At 41.9% G+C, this 21,354-nt stretch overlaps 1 protein-coding gene across 4 annotated transcripts in view; it reads right to left on the bottom strand.

The window, feature by feature from the left end:
- Parn (poly(A)-specific ribonuclease) overlaps positions 1-21,354 on the bottom strand; it is a 219,066-nt gene that overhangs the window by 150,219 nt on the left and 47,493 nt on the right. For all 4 annotated transcript variants that reach the window (XM_029561999.1, XM_029561998.1, XM_029561997.1 and 1 more), the window contains 5 exons: positions 19,447-19,490; positions 15,539-15,581; positions 14,179-14,254; positions 11,896-12,006; positions 11,241-11,310 (listed from right to left, as the gene is read on the bottom strand). In XM_029561999.1, coding sequence (XP_029417859.1) covers positions 11,241-11,310; positions 11,896-12,006; positions 14,179-14,254; positions 15,539-15,581; positions 19,447-19,490 — 344 coding nt within the window. The remainder of the gene's footprint in view (positions 1-11,240; positions 11,311-11,895; positions 12,007-14,178; positions 14,255-15,538; positions 15,582-19,446; positions 19,491-21,354) is intronic.

Here is a 21,354-nt window from a genome sequence, read left to right as displayed (position 1 = left end):
CCAGGGGATCTGACAGACTCTTCTGTCCTGAGCGGGCATGGCACAACATGGGTCCACTTACCTACATGCACGTAATACAGGCATACACATAAAATAAAAATAATAAATAAAATATTTTTTAAAAAAACATACATTTTGTAAACTTGAGAAAAAAAATAACCCTGGGCCTCCTGAAGCTGGAAGCTACTCTGAGCATTTGCAATGCTGTGATTTTCCTCCTCTATGAGTGCTTAACTCCAAATCTGCACAATCTGAAAAGGCTGAAAAGGGACTCCATTTTATTTAAAGTTTATTTCTCAAGCTCTCTATGACTAAAGGTTAACATCTACCAAAGTCCCATGTCCAGGTTCAGCCAGTTTATGAGTCATGCTTCCTATTTGGAACTAGATGCACTTTCAGGCAGAAGACTTCACTAAAACATCTGTGCTGCCGGCATGTTCTTGGGACAGTCAGCCAATAGGAAGAAGGGTCCCATGACACCCAGTGTTAGGGACTTGCTTCTGTACTGCCCACCCTGGCCTGGCTTCAGTCATCACCATGACCGTCCAGCTTACACAGACTCACCAGCATCGTAAGGCTCAATGCACATGAGTGCAACTAGCATGCAGAGGAGGTATTTTCTTCTTGTTCACAGCAAAGCTCTGCATCAAGGCCTTTTATTTATTTTGTCTTTTTGAGACAGGATCTCCCTGTAGCCCCAGCTGGCCTGGAACTCACTATGTAGCCCAAGCTGGCCTCGAACTCACAAAGATCTGCCTGCCTCTGCCTCCCAAGTGCTGGGATTAAAGGCATGTGCCACCATGCCTGGCTTCATCAAGGCCTTTTAAATTAAGATAAATTAAGGGAAGTTGGGTATAGTAGTGAATGACTGCAATGCTGTACTTGGGAGGCTAAGACAGGAAATCAGAGCTCAAGGACAGCCTGGCCTACATGAGACCAGTCTCAAACGAATGGGGAGGGACAGGCAAAATCAAGGGCAAATGATTAGCATGTGAGAGGACTGGGTTCTACTCCCAACATTAAAAGTATTTTCTTAAGAGGACCTCTATAAAAAATACTGGCATCATGTACTGGTGCCTCTTTGCTCCTGTCCACAAAGAGGGAGTTACAGCCCACAGAGGGCACTCTTCTCAGTTCTCACCTCCCACTTTGTTTCTCACAAAGCCCATAATGGTGGGAAAAATTGAACTCACATTATTTTCTTGGCATTCACTATGGTGTAAACTGCAATAACAACTAGGTCCTCTGTATACCTACCCAGTGCTGTACACATACCAAGGACCCACATCTACCCTACCAGGGACATTTAGCATCTCCTTTCATATGTGCTTCAGTAAAGACAAGTGTTCCACCCGAGTGACATGACTCATGTCCAGCAGATGCCCCCTACCACCGCACCCAGTGCTACCTCTCTTCACCCCTGCTGTACTGCTCACAAGCCAATCTCAGAGAGATAGTCTCACAAACACACATCTATGCATCATGAAGGTTTGGGGTTCAAGAAGGAACTCCTACGTAAGACAGCAGTGCAATTATAAAATAAAATATTCCTGATGCTTCTAAAATGTCAATGGTCTTAACACATTAAAATCTCACTGAAGCAATACATTGGCCCCCTAACAAGCCATCAAAGGACGTGTTCACAGAGATGGAGAATAGATCAGAGGCTGCAGGAGAGAAAGAGCGGGAAGTTGCTGCTTAAGGGTTCTGCTAAGGGAATAGAATTAGAGGGTGGTGTGGTTCCTTGATATTGTAAATGTAATTAATAACTCTAAGCTGTACACTTAAATGGTAAGATGATCAAAGTTATGCTATTTATGGCTACCAAATTTTTAAAAAATTAACATCAGGGCTGGTGAGACAACTCAAGAGGGTATAAGGTTTGCCACTCAAGCTTGACATGAGTTTGATCCCCAGAACACATACAGTGTAGGAGCAGAGAACACACTCCTGAATGTTGTCCTCTGACCACTACAAGTGTGCTGTGGAGCTCAGACCCACACATAGACACATCGATACGGACAACACAAAATTTTTAATGAACTTTATATGCCAAAGCATTAAATTATACACTTTAAAAGGGTGAACTGTATATTACAGCTGAATTTATATCTCAATAAAAATTTTTTTTTTTTTAAAAAAGAAAAAGCAGCCAGGCATGGTGGTACACTCCTTTAATTCCAGCACTCAGGAGGCAGAGGCAGGTAGCTCTCTGAGTTCCAGGCCAGCCTGGTCTATAGAGACCCTGTCTCAAAAAGACAGAAGGAAGGAAGGAAGGAAGGAAGGAAGGAAGGAAGGAAGGAAGGAAGGAAATAGCCTCTATCAGGTCACTCAGTGGATATGAATTCCTTACTGCCCTTGCCCTGTAAAAACTACCACTGAAGGGGATGGAGATATGGCTCAGGGGTTAAGACAGTGGTTAAGAGCACTGGCTGCTCTTGCAGAGGACCCAAGTTCAGTTTCTAGCAGGAAGGAAGGAAGGAAGGAAGGAAGGAAGGAAGGAAGGAAGGAAATAGCCTCTATCAGGTCACTCAGTGGATATGAATTCCTTACTGCCCTTGCCCTGTAAAAACTACCACTGAAGGGGATGGAGATATGGCTCAGGGGTTAAGACAGTGGTTAAGAGCACTGGCTGCTCTTGCAGAGGACCCAAGTTCAGTTTCTAGCATCCACATCAAAGCTAACAACCATGTGTCACTCCAGTTCCAGAGGATCTAATGTCCTCTTCTGGCCTCTGCCAGCACTGCATACACATGGTGTACTTACAGACATGCAGGCAAAACATTCATACACATAAAATAAAAGTAAATGAAATATTTTTAAAAAACAGCTACCATAGAAAATGCTACACAGCCACTACTAGATGAAGGTACAACTGCACACCTCTAAAGGGAAAAACAAATACAAATGAAAAAGACAACCATCCAGGCCAGGCATGGTAGCACATGCCTTTAATCCCAGCACTCAGGAGGCAGAGGCAGGTGGATCTCTGTGAGTTCAAGGCCAGTCTGTCCGACATAGTGAGTTCCAGGCCAGCTGGGTTAAAGGGAGATTCGGTCTCAAAAAGAAAAAAAAAAAAAAAAAAAGAAAAGAAAAAAAGAAAAGACAACTATCCAAGTCTTCTCACTAAACATCATTTGTTTACAAGCAATGTTTTCTGTCCCCCACTTTCTGGTCAATACTCATAATTCAGTACAAAGTCCTATTTAAAGGATGTGGACAGGGCCATAGGCACAATTATACAGTTCTTCCATGAAAACCAAACAGCTCTCCTTTTGCTTCAGCACCTGTTCAGAAGATCTGACTCTCAGTATAAACTTCATCCCAGTAATAGCAGTGGTGACAAGCTGACAGGCCCATGATGTGCCAGGCACTGCACACCGTTCACACTTTCATTTCAGCCCCACAATCATCCTACCTCACCAATCCTAACAGTAGCAATTTATAGATGAGGAAGCTGAGGTACAGAAAGGTAAGTAACTTGCCTGGATCACACAGGTAATAAAGGATGAGAGCTGGGGTGGAACTCAACCCAGGAAACAGAGGATGAGAGCTGGGGTGGAACTCAACGCAGGAAACAGGGTGAGAGCTGGGGTGGAACTCAACACAGGAAACGGAGGGTGAGAGCTGGGGTGGAACTCAACACAGGAAACGGAGGATGAGAGCTGGGGTGGAACTCAACACAGGAAACAGAGGGTGAGAGCTGGGGTGGAACTCAACGCAGGAAACGGAGGGTGAGAGCTGGGGTGGAACTCAATGCAGGAAACGGAGGGTGAGGGCTGGGGTGGAAATCAACGCAGGAAACAGAGGGTGAGAGCTGGGGTGGAACTCAATGCAGGAAACGGAGGGTGAGGGCTGGGGTGGAACTCAATGCAGGAAACGGAGGGTGAGGGCTGGGGTGGAACTCAATGCAGGAAACGGAGGGTGAGGGCTGGGGTGGAAATCAACGCAGGAAACAGAGGGTGAGAGCTGGGGTGGAACTCAGCATTACAATGCTCCTCAGTATTCTTAAGTGGGAAAGTCTCCAAGAATCAATCAAAAGGCTTCTTAACTCTTAAATTCAGATAGAAAGCAATCTTGTGAAGCTGCAAGTCCCAAGGAGGAGGTGGAATTAAGAAAACACACAAAGGCTCCTCTGTGTGACGGAGGAAGCCCAGGAGAACATGAAGCAGAGCTTCCTTGGCAGCTAAGCAGGCAGGCTCCAGAGAGACAGGTGTGTACCAATCCACTAGCAACCTTGACCACACATACTGCTGGGCAAGAATGGTAGTTGTACCAGTGAAGTGCTCTATTCCCAGTGAGAGGGCTAGAAGAAAGAAAGTAGGGTTCTGAACTTCACTATTTTGTTTTCCTGTAATCCTTCAGTTTAAATTTATTTTGATGATAAATTTTGAGCACACATATACAAGCAATAAGAAAAACGTAAGGCTGATGTAAAAGTGCTTGCTGCACAAGCCTGAAAACATGAGTTCAAGCCACAGAATCCATATAAAAGTGGAAGAGAATCAACTCCTGAAAGTTTTCCTGGCCTCCACGCATACACTGTGGTAAATGTGCACTCACAGCCCCTCCCAATACAGTAATAAGTAAATAAATAAACAAACAAACCCAGGTTCAGTTCCCCTTCTGGCTTCCATGGGCATTACATGCATGGGTACACTTACATACATACAGGAAAAACACTCACACACATAAAAACAAAAATAAACTTCAAAAAATTTTTAAAGAGAAAGGAAGGAAAGAAGGGAAGGAAGGAGGGAGGGAGGCACAGAAGGAGGAAGGAACAGAGGAAGGATCCCCCTGGAACTGGAGTTATGGACAGTTGTTAGCTGCAATGTGGGTGCTAGGAAATGAACTTAGGTCCTCTGCAATAGCAGCCAGTGCTCTTAACCACTGAACCATCTCTCCAGCCTCTTCCTTTTTTTTTTTTTCCTGGTCTTTTTGAAACAGGGTCTCCCTTTAGTCCCAGCTGGCCTGGAACTCACTACGTAGACTAGGCTGGCCTTGATCTCACAGAGATCCGCCTTGCCTCTGCCTCCCAACTGCTGGGACTACAGGCCTGCACCACCACGCCCAGCCCAACTATTCTTAATTAACAAATAAATATTACACTTATTACAACATGTTTTGAAATACATATACACAATGAAATGCCTGCATCAAACTGGTTAACATATACACTATTTTACATACTTTTTTTCTTGTGGAGAGAACACTAAAAATCCACTCAGTTTTCAGGGATACAATACACTGTCATTAGCTTCAATCACACAGACATACAACGGAGTCCTTGAACTTACTCCTAGTAGAAATTCTGTATTCGCTGATATATCTTCTCAGTCTCCCCTGTTCCTCATTATTTCCAGAAAAGAAAACAATACATAATGGGAAACTATGAAGTTCCAGGAACTAGGGAAGTCCTTTCACATCTAGGGAATCCCACCTCCATAGAAGGCAAGCAGTTTACCTCCATTTTAGAGAACAAATTTTGCAAATGCATGTTGTTCTTTCTGACGCATGTGCCTTCCATCAGTAGCTCAGAAAGAACACCAAGCAGGGTCATCTCAGGAGGGCCAAGATTCTGTGAGGAATCCTGTTTAGACTCAGAACACCTCAACTTGGACAAGAGCCACTGTACAGTAAACTGCAGGCATGTTCCTTTCTCGTTTAAATTCTCTTACAAAGAAGTCAGAAGATGTGTTCTTTTCCTTCCTCTTTCTAAGAACTGAGGTAAATGAAAATAACCTTACCCCAAAAAACCTTCATAAAAGGTTATCTACAAGAGTTCAAGGTGTCTTGCAGAGACAGATGGCTGTTAATAAAATATAAGGCAAAAGTCAGACTTTGTGCTTTCTGTGGTACAATAAAAGTGAAAGTAGAGAATATTTTTAGCTCTTTCTAGCCTAAAAGGATTTGACCAAAGTATCTTCTCTAAGACTGTCTTTCCATGCATTGATTAAAATGGACCAAGGTTATAAAACAAAATAAATCATTTTCTGACCAGAGAGTCTCCAACACAAACAAAGAGGACGTTGCACGCAGCCCACTGTGAGCAGCCACTGACCCTGACTGCCAATGCCTCAATTCTCTTTGACTCTAAACCTGACACCAACACAGCAAGGAAGTTTGTCAGAGGCACCCAGGCCATGAACACAGTAAAATGGCAACATGTGAGACTCTCTAAGGATATTTGTTCTACACAAGCCTGGCTTAGAAAATACCCATCTTCTAATCTTTTAATACTGCTCAAATACAAGTTGTTTTGGGATATTCTAATTCAGGCTTCCCCAAGGTCAAGGTCAAGGTCTGATGATACATTCCTGTAATCCTAACATTCAGAAGGTGAAGGCAGGAGAATTGCAAGCTTCAGGCCATCCTGGGCTACATAGTAAGACCCTATCTCCTCCAAAAAATTTTAATAAATAAAGCTTCTCCCCAAAGTATAACTGATACTACTAAATACTACTTTTAAAAAATAATACAGAGCTAGGCATGGTGGCATGCACCTGTAGGCCCAGCTACTTTGGAGGCTAAAGAAAGAGGATTGCTTGAACTTAGGAGTTCAGACCAGCCTGGGCAACACAGTAAGACCCATTTCAGAAATATATACATATACACCCATATACACCACACCTTACAGGCTGGGGATGTAGCTCAGGGGTAAGGCATATGACGCTTAGCACACATGAAATGCTGGGTTCAATCCCTAACACCAAAAAGAAAAAAAAAAAAAATTTAAAGCAGAAATAGGTGGAATTTATTCCCACTCAATGTTTACCTTTCCTTTTTCCTTTTTAAAAAATCCTGAATTATTATTATGTGTGCACATGTTCTATACATATGCGCATGCACGTCACAGCATGTGTGTGGAGGTCAGAGAACAATTTTGTTGAGTTAGTTCTCTCCTTCCACCTTTACGTGGGACCCAGGACTCAAACTCAAGTTGCCAGGCATGTGCAACAAGTGCCTTTACCCGCTGAGTCATCTCTCCAGCCTACTCCAAGCTTTACTCTAAAACATAAATCTGATGGAAGCAAAAAAAAATACTATTTGTAGGGTGTACTCGTGCATAGTTTGATGTCCACTGAAATTTATGATAGTTTGGTAAAGCTTACATTTAGAAAAGCTGCTATAAAAATGAATTGACCTGGGAGATGGAGACAGGAAAATTGAAGTTCAAGGTCAACTTGGGCTACACAGCAAGTCTGAAGCCAGCCTAGGCTATAGGCAATATAGTCTCAAAATTAATTAATTAAATAATTAATTAATTAAACAATAAAATAACAATGAAATTAATTGACTTTCAGTAACAAGTATTTTTCTAACATCATGAGCTAATGTTGAGGACAAATGTTGCGTGTTTATATACAGAAGTAATATTGAAAAATGACATGATTCAGGTTTACTGTCATAAATCACACCTGCAAATAAGTAAGAACAAGGTCAATATTAAGCAGGAGACACAAAAAAGAAGCAGATGGGTCATGAAAGCGTGGCTGCAGTGGACCCAGGTCTTGTAACATGGGAACACTACTCTCCAGTTTGCATTCTATTTAAATTGTTTTCTCTTCAAATATAAAGAAAAAAAATTTTCTTATACGTGTAAGAAAAAATAGACCAAAAATTCAAATTTTCAGTGCAAAATCTAGGAGGATGCCTGTCTCATCTCCTGTTTAAGTATTTTTGTATGTATTTAGACCTCAGGGGAAAAAAATTTTTTTTGAATAGACTTATTCAAAATGAAAATGAAACTATATGTATCATCAACCAGTTCTTTCTTTTTTAATTTTGTTTTTGTTTGCAAGGGGATCTCACACTGTAGCTCAACTGGCCTAGAACTTACTATGTGGCCCTGAGCTAGTCCCAAAGTCATGGCAATCCCCTCATCTCAGTCTCCTGAGCCCTGAGATTACAGGCATGAGCCAACACACTTGGCTTTGTCAGGTTCTTTTGTTGTTCTGGTTCTTTTGGTTGTTTTGTGTTGTCTTGTGTTGTATTTTGTAGACAGGGTCTCCCTGTAGCCCCAGCTAGCCTGGAACTTGCTAAGTAAACCAGGCTTGCCTCAAACTCACAGAGATCCTCCTGCCTCTGCCTCCTGAGTGCTGGGACCAAAGGTGTGTGCAACTATGCCTGGCTAAAATTTATTTTGCTCTTTTTTTAATTTTAGTTTTGATTTTTTTGGTTTTTTTAGAAAGAGTCATACTATATAGTGCTGGTTGGCTTGAGTGCTGGGACTAAAGGTATGTGCCATCACAACCAGTCAGGTTCTTCTGAATAACAGTGTTGCACAGTATTAGACTGATGTGGAAATACAGAACATCTTAACTAAGCTCTTTAATCAAGTTATTCTTCATTGTTTTATGTGTTGGGCACATATATAACTGAGAAACTAGTGGCCTCCACCTGACTCAATTTTTATCCACCTGATTTTATAAGGAGTGGAATTTAGTAAAGAAATAAGATTGTTGCCAGGTGTGGTGGTACACACCTTTAATCCCAGCACTCAGGAAGGAGAGGCAGGTGTTCTCTGTGAGTTCCAGGCCAACTTGGTCTGCACAGAGAGTTCCAGGCCTGCTGGGGCTACAGGGAGACCCTATCTCAAAAAGACCGGGAAAAAAAAAAAAAAACAAGTAAGGAATGGTCACAATTTAAATCACACCTGCAGCTTCCATGGTCTATGGCATAGATTTCTGAAGAATCACAAAGATGGGGCAGGGTACATGGCCCAGCTGGGCTGGAAAGGCTCAGGACCTGGGTGCAGTTCCCAGCACCTATATGGCAGCTAACAACTGTCCGTAACTCCAGTTCCAGGGAATCAAATGCCCTCTTTTGGCCTTCAAAGGCACTGCACGCATGTGGTATACTTATAGGCATATAGGCAATGCACTCAATCACATAAAATAAAAATAAATTTTAATGACAAAAATAAACACTATTCCAAAGTAAGAGATAAGAAAATTCTTCACCTTTATAGAACTGGACCCCAAAGACTCAGGGACTAGCACAATTCATTTTCCATGCAGAACAATGCAACTTAATTTTCTACTACACATCACACTGTTACCCCATCTACTTTGGAAGAGATCTTAACATCAAACATATTATCTCTGAACTTCCAGAGAAAGTAGAAAAAAATAGAAGGGAAAAAAAAAGATAAAGGGGCTGGAGAGATGGCTCAGCAGTAAGAACACTAGTTGTTCTTGCAAAAGACCAAGGTTCGAATCCCAGCACCCACATGGCAGCGAACAACTGTTCAAAACTCCAGTCCCAGGGGATCCAACAGCCTCTTCTGTCCTCTGCAGGCATTGCACAACATAGGTGCAATTACCTACATGCAGGCAATACACACATATACATAAAATAAAAATAATAAATAAAATTTTTTAAAAAAGATAAAAGGAAGCCACAGTATGGAAGAATTCACCAACTCTGACAATTCCAGTCCAGAACGTTTGGAATTAGCAGCTATTTCTAGTGCTTGATAAACACAGCACCATGGAGCTAGCATTTACATAGATATCCTAGGAAATGGTATCCTATCCGGTAAAGCCATGATAGGATTGTAATGTGCTATACATAACATCAGGAAATGATGTAACTGCCCCAACGCTGAAACAGCTATTTCTCACAGTGGCAGTGATCGATGTGGGCTGCCTCACTCTGTCTGGCACACACAGAATCCAATACCAACCCTGTAAGAGAGCTGGCCCCAAGATGAAGGTTTAGGGATATGGCATAGAGCCAAACTGGGCTGCTTGAGGGTCATATCCATAACGTTAATCTCAACCTTGCCAAGCAAGCACAAACCACAATTGGAAATAACAATTGAGATCTTGAAAAATGCTCTAGGCAGGAGACTTCTTCATAAATTGTACTGACTCCTTAAGACAATGCAGAATGTGGGAGTGAGCTTTTCCTTCACTCAGATCTACTCAGATGGGATCAATGGTAGAATGTTTACCTGATATGTGTGAGACCCTAAATTCAATCTTCAGTACCACAAAACAAAAAAGAGATAGAGGGCCAGTGAAGGAACAGTGACAATCAAGACCTCACACACTATCCTAACATCTTCTTAGAAACAGTATGTAATCACTTAATAATGCAAGTATAAATAATATCAGGTATGTGAAGCTCACTAAGGGATGGGTTTAACTATATACACAAGCCTCCCTTAAAGGTAATTTAAATGCCAAACCACCAGCTTTTGTGACTTAGAAGAGACATACTACCTTTGGCAGTGTTTTCTTTCTTTTCTTTTTTTGTATTGTTTTGGGATTTTAAAAATATTTATTATTTTTATTTTAGATGTAGGAGTGTATTGCCTGCATGTATGCAAGTGCACCCATGTCATGCAATGCCCAAGGAGGTCAGAAGATGGCATCAGAGCCCCTGGAAGTGGAGTTACAGATGGCTATTAGCCATCATGTGGGTGCTGGGAACCAAACCCAGGTCCTCTGTAAGAGCAACCAGTGCTCTTAACCACTGAGCTATCTCTCCAGCCCCTTTGTTTTCGTTTTTGAGACAGGGTCTCCCTGTGTGCTGGATAGCTTTAGTGTCAACTTGACACACCTGGGTTGAGGGAGCCTCAACTGGGGAATTGCCTTCATTGGACTGGCCTGTGGCCATGTCTGTGAGGCATCTTCTTGATTGTTGTGTGATGTGGGAGGGCCCAGCACATTGTGGGTGGTGCCACCCCTGGGCAAGTAGGCCTGTGTTGAATAAGAAAGCAGGTTGAGCAGGGGCCAGGAGAGCAAGCCAATAAGCAGCATTCCTCCATGGCCTGTGCTCCAGCTCCTGCCTCCAGGTTCCTGCCCTGAGTTTCTTCTACCTTGGGCTCCCAATTGAACTGTGACCCGGGATATGTAAGCTAAATAAACCCTTTCCTCCCCAAGTTGGTAGTGGTCAGAATAGTTTGTCACAGCAATGAAGTAACAAACTAAGACACTCTGAAACCCCAGCTGGCCTGGAACTTGATATGCAGACCAGGCAGGCCTGGAACTCACAGAGATCACCTGCCTCTGCCTCACGAGTGCTGGGACTAAAGGCATGCCCTTGAAAGCCAGCATATTTAATAAATTATTTCCCAAAAGGTCAATTTCTATTTTCAAAAATATCTAAGTCACTAAAAATAAGAAATATTTGGTTTAAAATGTACCATAGTTCCCAGTCATCCCAAGATACTGAGTTCATTCACAGTATTAAGAAAACTGAGGGGCTATGATCCACTGATTACTTACTTGTTAAAAAAGGGTTCAATGAGTTTTGATCTGGCAGACACACAAATTTTTGAAGGACCGAGTAAAGAACCTAATGAAGAGAAGCAGGACATTACATATAGCCATGTAGTCAAAGCCTGGAAGCTCCAAAAAAAATATGTTACATTTAATAGGTTACAAATGGTACAGGTAAAAGGTAATCTCACAGGCCAGGTACCTCACAATGGGCAAGTGCCAGCAGTCCCTTCCTCTGTGTTCCCCTCCCCAGATCCTTCAGCTTCTCTCTCAAAACCCTCCTGCTTCTACCTGGGTGGCCAGGTTCTGGGGCAATGGCAGTGATACACAGTCTGCCGTTCCCCATGCCCCCCATTCCCATGTGGAAGCCTAATCCCAAATACAATGGTATCTGGAAAAGAGCTATTTGGGAGGCAATTAAGGGGACTGGTGCCTTTGTAAGAAGAGACCCAAGCCTTCCTCCTCCCTGCTCTCCACCATGTAGGACACATGCTGTCTGCAAACCAGGTGTCAGTACCTTAATCTTGACTTTTCCAGCCTACAGAATCATGAGAAATAAAGATCAGCTATCTAAGCCTTGTCTATGATCATTTGTCACAGCAAGCTGAGTTATGAGACAGGTAAGATTCACTCTATTGACAGAAAGACATATAGAGAGTACCTAGGTAATCTGCCATGGAGATGAAGCACAGTCCTGTGATGTAAGCATCATAACCTGCCTCATGGAGCTGCTCAGAAGCCGTGTCATAGCTTGGAAAGCCTTCTGCACTTTCTAAAGAAAAACAAAAAGAAGAAAACAATTTTCCCCAGAGCATCACAAAACACGAAAACTGGTAAGCATGGTGTCCTGCCAAATGCAACCTGCATTATTGTTCGCTGTAGATAGGGCCTAAATAAGAAGCAAGGGACACTATTTCTCCATCCTGTCTACACAACATGATGGAGATCTTACAACATGAGATAAGAGTCACTGAAAATGAGGGCTTTGATTTAGACCAGAGAACTGCCTCCATTTCCTTCTCTGCCCATACTGGTGGGTGCCATTTGCAAACTCCTGTCTTCTGATAACTATTCCTCTTGTGCTTGCTTCCTAAAGTTATGAAACAGAAGGTCTTCCCCATACACAGGACACAGCACAGATTAACAGCAGGATTCTGAGCTGGGTATGGTGGTTCATGCCTGTAATCTCAGCACCTAGGACACAAGAGGTGGGAGAATCACCGCAAGTATGAGGCCAGCCTAGGCTTAATAGTGAGTTCTAAGCCAGTTTTAGCTACAAAGTTGGACCTTGTCATTAAAAACATAATAAACTATTAAAAACACAGCAGGACTTTGGAGTCACACTTTGCTCATCTGAATCTCTGCTCCATCACTCACAAGCTATGTGACCCTGAGCAAGCCACTTCACTTCCGAGCATCCAGTTTTACAAAGAGGGAATGACAATCAAACTTCCCTCATAAGGCTTTTTGGGGCATCAATGTTAGTAAAGTTCTTCCCCAGTGCTTGGTATATGGTACATGCCCCTAACTATTATCTATCAACATCCCAAGTAACCCTCCCCACAAAACAAGAGATTCCAATTCAACATTGGTAGCACACAGTCAATACCACTCTCAACAAATATTTCTAAGCTCATCAATCTAAAGGCAACAGCATACCCAACTCCTGAAATAGATCAGAACTTGCTGTAAGGCTGCCCAGGGGGCCATTGCACTACAAAGATCATTTTATAATATGACTCCTCAGTCACGCTGACATCCACAGATGCTGAGAGGATGTGAGGATAGTGAACTGCTCCCGAATAAATTCCCTACCAGAGACCACAGTTGGATATGTAAATAACAGGACAGGATAAAGCTCTTACTCATAATTATTTCCTAGAATCATTTGGGAAATGAATGTCAAAAAGGCCACTGCAACACAGCATCAAAACCATGAATGGAAATTGATGATGAAGTGTCTGGTGTATTTCTACACCAATAAGAATGCAAGACCTCTTTAGTTTCTTAAGTATTAAATATCAGACTTGAAGCTTCATAAGAAAGTCTTTTAACATGGTGCTTCTTAAGTAAGATCCTCAACACCACTAGCTGAAGCTCACTCCCCAAACTGATTATTCTATTGTATTGTTACATGGAATGCCTGGGGTTCCTTCTCTCTCTCCACCCCACATCTTCTTGAATCCTTTCTTGGACTATTACCCAGAAAGGGAAGTGATCCATACCCCTGAATGCCTCCATTACCAATTTCTAAACCATCAGTGCTACTGTCAGTGTCTTCAGAAGTTTTCAGGCCACAGCTAATAGAATGGTAACTACAGAGCAACAGCACAATTAGGCCAACAGGCCCGAGGACACAGCCCCCCAACACACAGGTGTGGTGGCCACAAATATCAACACACCTCCCTCTCACAAGAAGTGTTTCTCCTGACCTCTGGTTTTCCTCAATAATGCCGTTTGCACTGCCTAAACTAGCTCAGAGGACACAAGGGTACACTCTCCTTTAATTTCATCAACAAATCTAGGTCTTGAGCTTTTGAGACAGAACATATATTTTCATTCTACACCTAAATATTAATCACTGACTCTTTCTCTCTGCTTAAATAAAGCACCATATGAAAAGATGTTTCAAGTTTTGAGACCACTCCACATATTAGGAAATAAAAGCCTTGAAGCTTTAATATCCAACTTCTCAATGAACATCCATCCAACTCTTAACACGAGCTAGATATAGAATTAGAACATCATCTTTTGTCAGAAAACAGTCATTCAGCCCAGGCCTAAGTTAGCTTGGCCAATGTCTATATGATGCAACACAATTTTAGAGCGACTTCACTCACCTTCTACAGACTGTATCAGGAATTTTCACAAAGAATTTGAAGGTTTTCACTGTATCAGGAATTTTCAGAAAGAATTTGAAGGTTTTCACATTTGATATTCTTACCAACTTTAGGAGGGTTGAAAGGTGTCTCTTTTAACCGCTTTTCCAACTCAGCAAGGGATGTGTTATTAATGATAGCCTGCAGGCAGAAAGCAGAGAATTACAACGCTTCATCTCAGAGCAACATATATTAGGGAGAGCTATCAGGACACCATGGAGGAAAAAAATATCTCATGCTGCCCTCTTGTGTTCTTTAGTGGAACAGAAGTCACTGTTTAATCTGTGTGAAATAGAAGCAAGTTCAAGGTTCACTCTATGAGAAGTATAATGAAATGTAAAGTTTCTACAGTGTTAAAAACCCACAGACTTAGCCAGGCACAGTGGTGCTCACCTGTAACCCCAGTTACTTGGGAGGCTGAGGCAGGAGGATGGAGAATTTAAGGCCAACCTGGACAAAATAGTGAAACAATGAAAAAATTATGCGAGGCAAAAAAACAAACGAACCTCCAGGTTTGCTGGGCTGGGGATGCAGCACAGGCTCGCACTGTCCGAGCACACCACTCACCCAGGTGTAGAAATCCTTCACAAAGCACTGAATGATTACACATTTGTTTAAATTTTCTTTATTAGAAAATAAGTCCAAAATATGTAAGGTAAGGGGGGAAATGGATAAAGGACAAACTAGTTGCAGGTGTTAACTATTCAAAAGTATAAATTAGCCATGCATGGTAGCGCACGCCTTTAATCCCAGCACTTGGGAGGCAGAGGCAGGCAGATCTTTGTGAGTCTGAGGCCAGCCTGGTCTACATAGTGAGTTCCAGGACAGCTGGGGCTATAAGGAGACCCTGTCTCAAAAAAAAAAAAAAAAAAAAAAAAAAGTATAAATTATAGCCCATGTGGCATACGTATGTCATCCCAGCACTGGGGAAGCTGAGGGGTGAGAATGATGAATCTGAAGTCAGCCTGGACTACAGTGAGTCCTAAAAAGTAAAATAGAAAAGTTATATACTTTATAGCTTACATTCAAAAAAACAGAGGAAAATTTTTTAAAAAAAATTCTAGTACTCAAAGACAACTGTTCACACTTTGGTATATTTGTTCTGGCCTTTTCCAATCTCTTTCTTTTCCTTCTTCTTTTATTTATTTATTTATTTTTTTTACTGTATTTGAAATGACATTTAAATAGACCAGAATTACAAAGCTATTAGTAGTAATACAAAAAATTTCAAAGTAAAGTTCAGTACAGAGCTTATATCCCAGCACATAGGAGATGGGGGCAGGAAGATCAAGAGTTCAAGGCTATCCTCAATTACAGATGATGTTGAAGGCCAGCCTGAGCATATGTGAGACTCTGGCTCAAAGAAAAATTTTTTAAAAAGTTGAAATTATAGCCTATCAGTGATAATTCAGATTTAAATAATACCTTAAAAGGCTGTGTGCTGGCCATCAATTTAGTATCCAAGAGTCTAAAAACAAAAGAAATTTCAATAAACAAAATGTTTATCAAAATTCAATATGTATTTTACTCAAATACAAAAAATATTGTTTCATACATAAAATATATAGGTAATATATATACTTAATATACAAAATACCCCAAAATACACTTAAACACTTTAAAGTGGACAGATGAAGAAAGCACACTGGCCAGTCTGAATCAGCAGTGGCATCAAGGCTGTATCAGCCTAAGGACCCAGTTCCATCACCAGGGGCTTCATTCACCAGATAGCTGTAGGACAGTCCACACTAGCACATCAAAGGAACAAGTTCCAGATTTGCTGTACCCAAGACAGTATGGTTTATATCCATCTTGAAGGTAAGGCAAACACTTCTACATTTTCATGTGGTTTGAACACTGGTACAGGTCTAACCCTCCCAAATCCCAACCACCTATACTACCCTGGTTTGCACAGTCTGAATTCTTATGAGGGCCAAAATCGGCATTGGGAAGCTTTAGCTGCTATTTCTTGCTGTGATGGTTAATTTTCATTGTCAACTTGACTAAGAGACAAACCTCTCAATCAGTCTTTGAGGGAGTTTCCAGAGGTTTAACTAAGGAGGGAAGAACGAGCCTAAATGTGGGTAGCACTGCTTTATCATCCGGGGTCCCAACACTGAATAAAAAGGAGAGAAAGCCAGTTAAGTGTGGTATTCTCCTTTCTCTGCTTCCTGGTCAGCTGGTATGTAAGGAGTCCTCGTGCATGTGAACTCCACCATTCCTTTCCCATCATGGTAGAATGCATCCCCAAACTGTGAGCCAAAATAAATCCCCTCACAAGCTGATTTTTGACAGGAATTTCATCACTGCATTGAGAAAAGGTAGTACACTTACTATTCTTTTTATTTAATATCCTATTTATTATTTTTATTTTATGTGTGTGTGAGTGTATTGCCTGCATGTGTGTAAGTGCACCCATGTCACACAATGCCCCCAGAGGTCAGAAGGCATCGGATCCCCTGGAAATGGAGTTACTGATGGCTGTTAGCCACCAAATTGGTGCTGGGAATCGAACCCAGGTCCTCTGCAAGAGCAGTCAGTGCTCTTAACCACTGATCCATCTCTCCACCCCTTACACTTACTATTCTTTTTCTTTATTTTCTTTATTATTTTTATTTTATGTGTATGAGTGTATTGCCTGTATGTCACGCAATGCCGCGGAGGTCAGAAGAGGGCTTCGTATTCCCCTGGAACTGGAGCTAAGAACAGTTTGCAGCCGCCATGTGGGTGCTGGAAATCGAACCTCGGTCCTCTGCAAGAGCAGTCAGTGCTCTTAACCGCTGAGCCATCTCTCTAGCCCCACGCTTACTATTTTATCACAAAGATCTGAAATACTAATGGAGAGACTGACCAATGTAAAAATTCTCTCTACACTGATTTCTTTTCACATATATGTGAACAGGTGGCTGGGACAGCAACGACCTAAATGAAAGAGCAACTATCTGGCTACACCACCTGTCCTTCTTCAAAAGAGCTAAACAGCATCTTGCTGTGTAGATGCTATATGTCTGCTATATGGTTATCACACATGTGACACACGACATATATGAACTAGCATGTAATGCAATTCTAACTGTGGGAAACACTACCAGGTACAAGCACTGATTAAGGGTGTATGGTGGGGAGGGAATCTCTCAGTTCTTAACTGAGAAGAGATTGTTCTCAGTTGGACAAGTCAACAATGCATGAAGAACAGAGTGGTGGCAAAGCCCTTCACCAGTGCTTCACATAGCAAGATGTAGGGTAAGAAAAGGAAGCCAGCAGCTACTTTCATTCTCAGTCAGAATTCTGATTTATTTTTTATTTTTTACTTTTTACTTTATGCATATGAGTGTTTTGCGTGATTGTAGGTACACCACTTGCGTAAAATTATGGATGGTTGTTAGCCATCATGTCAGTGCTAGGAACTGAACCCCAGTCAAGAGCAGGCAGTGGTCCCATCCACTGAGCCACCTATCTAGTTCCAGAATTCTAATTTTTAACGAGATGACAAAACTATTCATAAATTTAAATAACCAATTATGTCAAAGTTGGAGATTGTGCTGGATAGCTTCAGATGTCAACTTGATACACCAGGGAAGAAGGAACCACTTCTAGGGAATTGTCTCTTTTTTTGGTCTTTTTGAGACAGGATCTCCCTGTAGTCCCACCTGACTTTTTTTTTTTAATTAATTTAAAAAAAATGTTTTTCAACTTTTAAAAAATTTTAGCTGGGTGTGGTAGCACATGCCTTTAATCTCAGCACTCGGGAGGCAAAGGCAGGTGGATGTTTGTGAGTTCAAGGCCAACCTGGTCCACACCGTGAGTTCCAGGAGAGCTGGGGCTTCAGGGAGAACCTGTCTCCAAAAAAAAAAAGCAAATAGCCAGGCATAGTGGTGAAGGCCTGTAGGGCCTGTAGTCCCAGCACTTGGGAGGCAGAGGCAGGTGCATCTCTGTGAGTTCAAGGCCAGCCTGGTCTACATAGTGAGTTCCAGGACAGCTGGGGGCTACAGGGAGACCCTGCCTCAAAAAAGCGGCAACAAAAAAAGTTGGTTTTTTTTGTCTTTTGGTCTTTTTGAGACAGGGTCTCCCTATAGCCACAGCTGTTCTGGAACTCACTATGTAGACCAGGTTGGCCTTGAACTCACAGAGATCCGCCTGCCTCTGCCTCCCAAGTACTGGGATTAAAGGCGTGTGCCACCACGCCCGGCTATTTATTTTTATTTTATGTAAATGAGTATTTTCCCTGCATGTACGAAAATATACCCATGTTGTACAAAGCCTGAAGGAGCCAGAAGAGGGTGTCAGATCCCCTGAAACTAAGAGTTACAGAGGGTTGTCAGCCACTATGTAGATGTTGGGGATCAAACCTGGGTCCTCTGAAGAGCAGGCATTTCTCAAGTCCAATTTATTTTCATTTTTAATTATGTGTTTATGTGTGTCTGTGTGTGGGTTGTGCAGGTAAGTGTAAGTGCCCTCCGAAGCCAGAGGTGTTAAGACCTTTCTGAGCAGGAATTACAGGCAGCTATGAGTCACCTGACATGGTTGCTGGGAATTGAACTCAGGTTCCGTGGAAGAGCAGTAAGTGTGGCTCTTACCTACTGAGCCATCTCTCCAGCCCTGATTTATTTAATTATTTTATGTGTGTAAGTGTTTTGGTGGCATGTATGTAAGTACAACACATGTATACAATACCTGCAGATGCCAGAAGAGGGCAATGAATTCCCTGGAACTAAAGTTATAGAGAGTTGGGCGTGGTGGTACATGCCTTTAATCCCAGCACTCAGGAGGCAAAGGCAGGTGGATCTCTGTGGGTTCAAGGTCATATATAGTGAGTTCTAGGCAGCTGGGGCTATAGGGAGGCCCTGTCTCAAAAAATGACCTCCTTGGAAAAAAAAGTTATAGACAGTTATTAACTGCCATGTGGGTGCTGGGAATCAAACCCAGGTCTTCTGCAAAAGCAGTCAGTGTTCTTAAGCTATCTCTCTAGCCCCTGTGAGGCATTTTCTTGGTTGTTATGTGATGTAGGAGGACCCAGTCCAATGTGGGTGGTGCCACCCCTGGGCAGGTGGCTCTGGGTTATATAAGAAAGCATGTTAAGCACAGGTCAGAGGAGCAGGTCAGTAAGCAGCATTCCTCCACAGTCTGTGCTTTGGTTCCTATAGCCAAGTTTCTGCTAACTTCCTACCTGACTCCCTCAAAAATGGACTGTGCCTTGGAAGTATAAATGAAGGAAACCCTTTCTTCCCCAAGTTGCTTCCAGTCATGTTTATCACTGCAACAGACAGCAAACTTTGTATTGTGCACGTCTCAGTGAGTATTTTAAATTCAACAGAGTTCTTGAAGAGGTTTACCTGGGGAAGACACATGTTGTCATCTCCTTAAAGTCATTCAAGTCCTAAAAAGCAAGAGCACACCACAGTATCATTAAAAAAATATGTAAGCAGCTTAGCTGTTTTCTCAAACAGTAACTATAATGGCTCACATGGGTCTTAAGTGCAACAGAAAAATCTACTTCTAATTAATAATTTAAAAACCAATCTGGACCAGCAAAATGAGTCAATGGGTAAAGGCACCTTCGCCAAGCCTGAAAACCTAAGTTCAATCCCCAGAACTAACATTGCAGAAGGAGAGAACTAACTTTTCTAAGTTGTCCTCTGACCTCCACATGCCCACATACATACACTATATATAAATATACACACCACACACACACACACACACACACACACACACAGAGCAAGATGACTCAGTGGGTAAAGCTATCAAGCCTGATGACCTGAGTTTGATCCTTGGAATTCACATGGTGGAAGGAGAAAAGTTGGCCTCTGATTGCCATACACATATACCTCAGTTTCCACACATATGCACGTGAACAATTAATAAATAAATGTAATAAAAAAGTTTTAATCTAATAAAATCTTAATTCTCACTCATTGGGAACTATATGACTTGGATAAGTAACTAGCTCAGCATGAGGGCACACACCTATGATCCTAGCACCTGGGAGGCCAAGGAAGGTGGATCTCTATGAATTCAAGGCCAGCCTGGTCTACATAATGAGTGCCAGGCCAGTCAGAGCTACATACTGAGGCCATGTCTCAAAAAATAGGGGCTAGAGAAATAGCTCAGTGGTTAAAAGCACTGACTGTTCTTGCAGAAGACCTAGCTAACAACTGTCGGTAGCTCTAGTTCCAGGAGATCTGACACCCTCTTCTGGCCTCCATGGGCATAGCACACATGTGGTACATTTACATACAGGCAGGCCAAACACTCATACGCATTAAAAAATTAATTAAAATTTTAAAAAATAAGTAAATGAAAAACTTTTGATAATCAAGGGGTTTGTGGCTGCACTAAAGAGACAGCAGTCCTGTTATATGTAAAACACTGCATTCTTGATAGGTTGCAGTACCTTCAGATGCAGGCTGTGCTCCACTACACAGGCTTATTTTAAACAGTGACACTAGTAGTGTCATTGTATTAAATGGCCAACAGAGGAAATGGACACATTGTAAACTAGTTTATACCTCTATTGAGACCATCTTTGAATGGTAGCTAAAATGGCTATTAAATACAGACCTTTCAACATACATGATTCCTGCTTTAAGTGCTCAGAAAATTGCTAAAGTGGCACTAATAGCAAGTACCTAAATTAGACTATTCATTTCCCAAGTTTACTTTGATCAGGAAGTCAAGAGCAGAAATGAGAATACTCTAATTTTGAATTAACTCATTTACATACAAAGTTGCCATGCTAGCCTGGGTAATCACACTCCTGACCCTTTGTAAGCCACACCTCTTCAACGTTATTCATGTTTCATACCAAGCTGCCATTTCCAATTAGCTTTTCAAGCCTGTAAACACAGCCTATATTTAGCTAGCTTGAAATACATACCAGCTTTTCAATGGTTGTCTGATGTTAAATCAATGGACAATACATGAATAAGTGGTTCTAAGGCTAAATCAAACGAAAATGCTGTAATGACTGTTTTTCACCTTGCAACACCACTTTGAAGTTCTGCAAGCAAGAGAAAAGCAGAATTATGGCTACCTCCAGAACTGACAGAGTTCTAGACCAACACCTTCTACAAGGTCTGCTCAAGTAGCAAGTAGTTTCACAAAAGGCTCTCCCCTAAAAGGCACCTCCAAGACACAGTCTTCTTTTTCTTTTTTTTAGCCTTTGTGTGTGTGTGTGTGTGTGTATGTGTGTATGTGTGTGTGTGTGTGTGTGTGTGTGAGAGAGAGAGAGAGAGAGAGAG

Source organism: Nannospalax galili, unplaced genomic scaffold (assembly GCF_000622305.1).
Source record: "Nannospalax galili isolate Female #2095 unplaced genomic scaffold, S.galili_v1.0 scaffold32, whole genome shotgun sequence".
Taxonomy (NCBI): Eukaryota; Metazoa; Chordata; class Mammalia; order Rodentia; family Spalacidae; genus Nannospalax; species Nannospalax galili.
The sequence above is the reverse complement of the archived record's forward strand: the minus strand, read 5'-3'. Positions and strand labels throughout refer to the sequence as shown.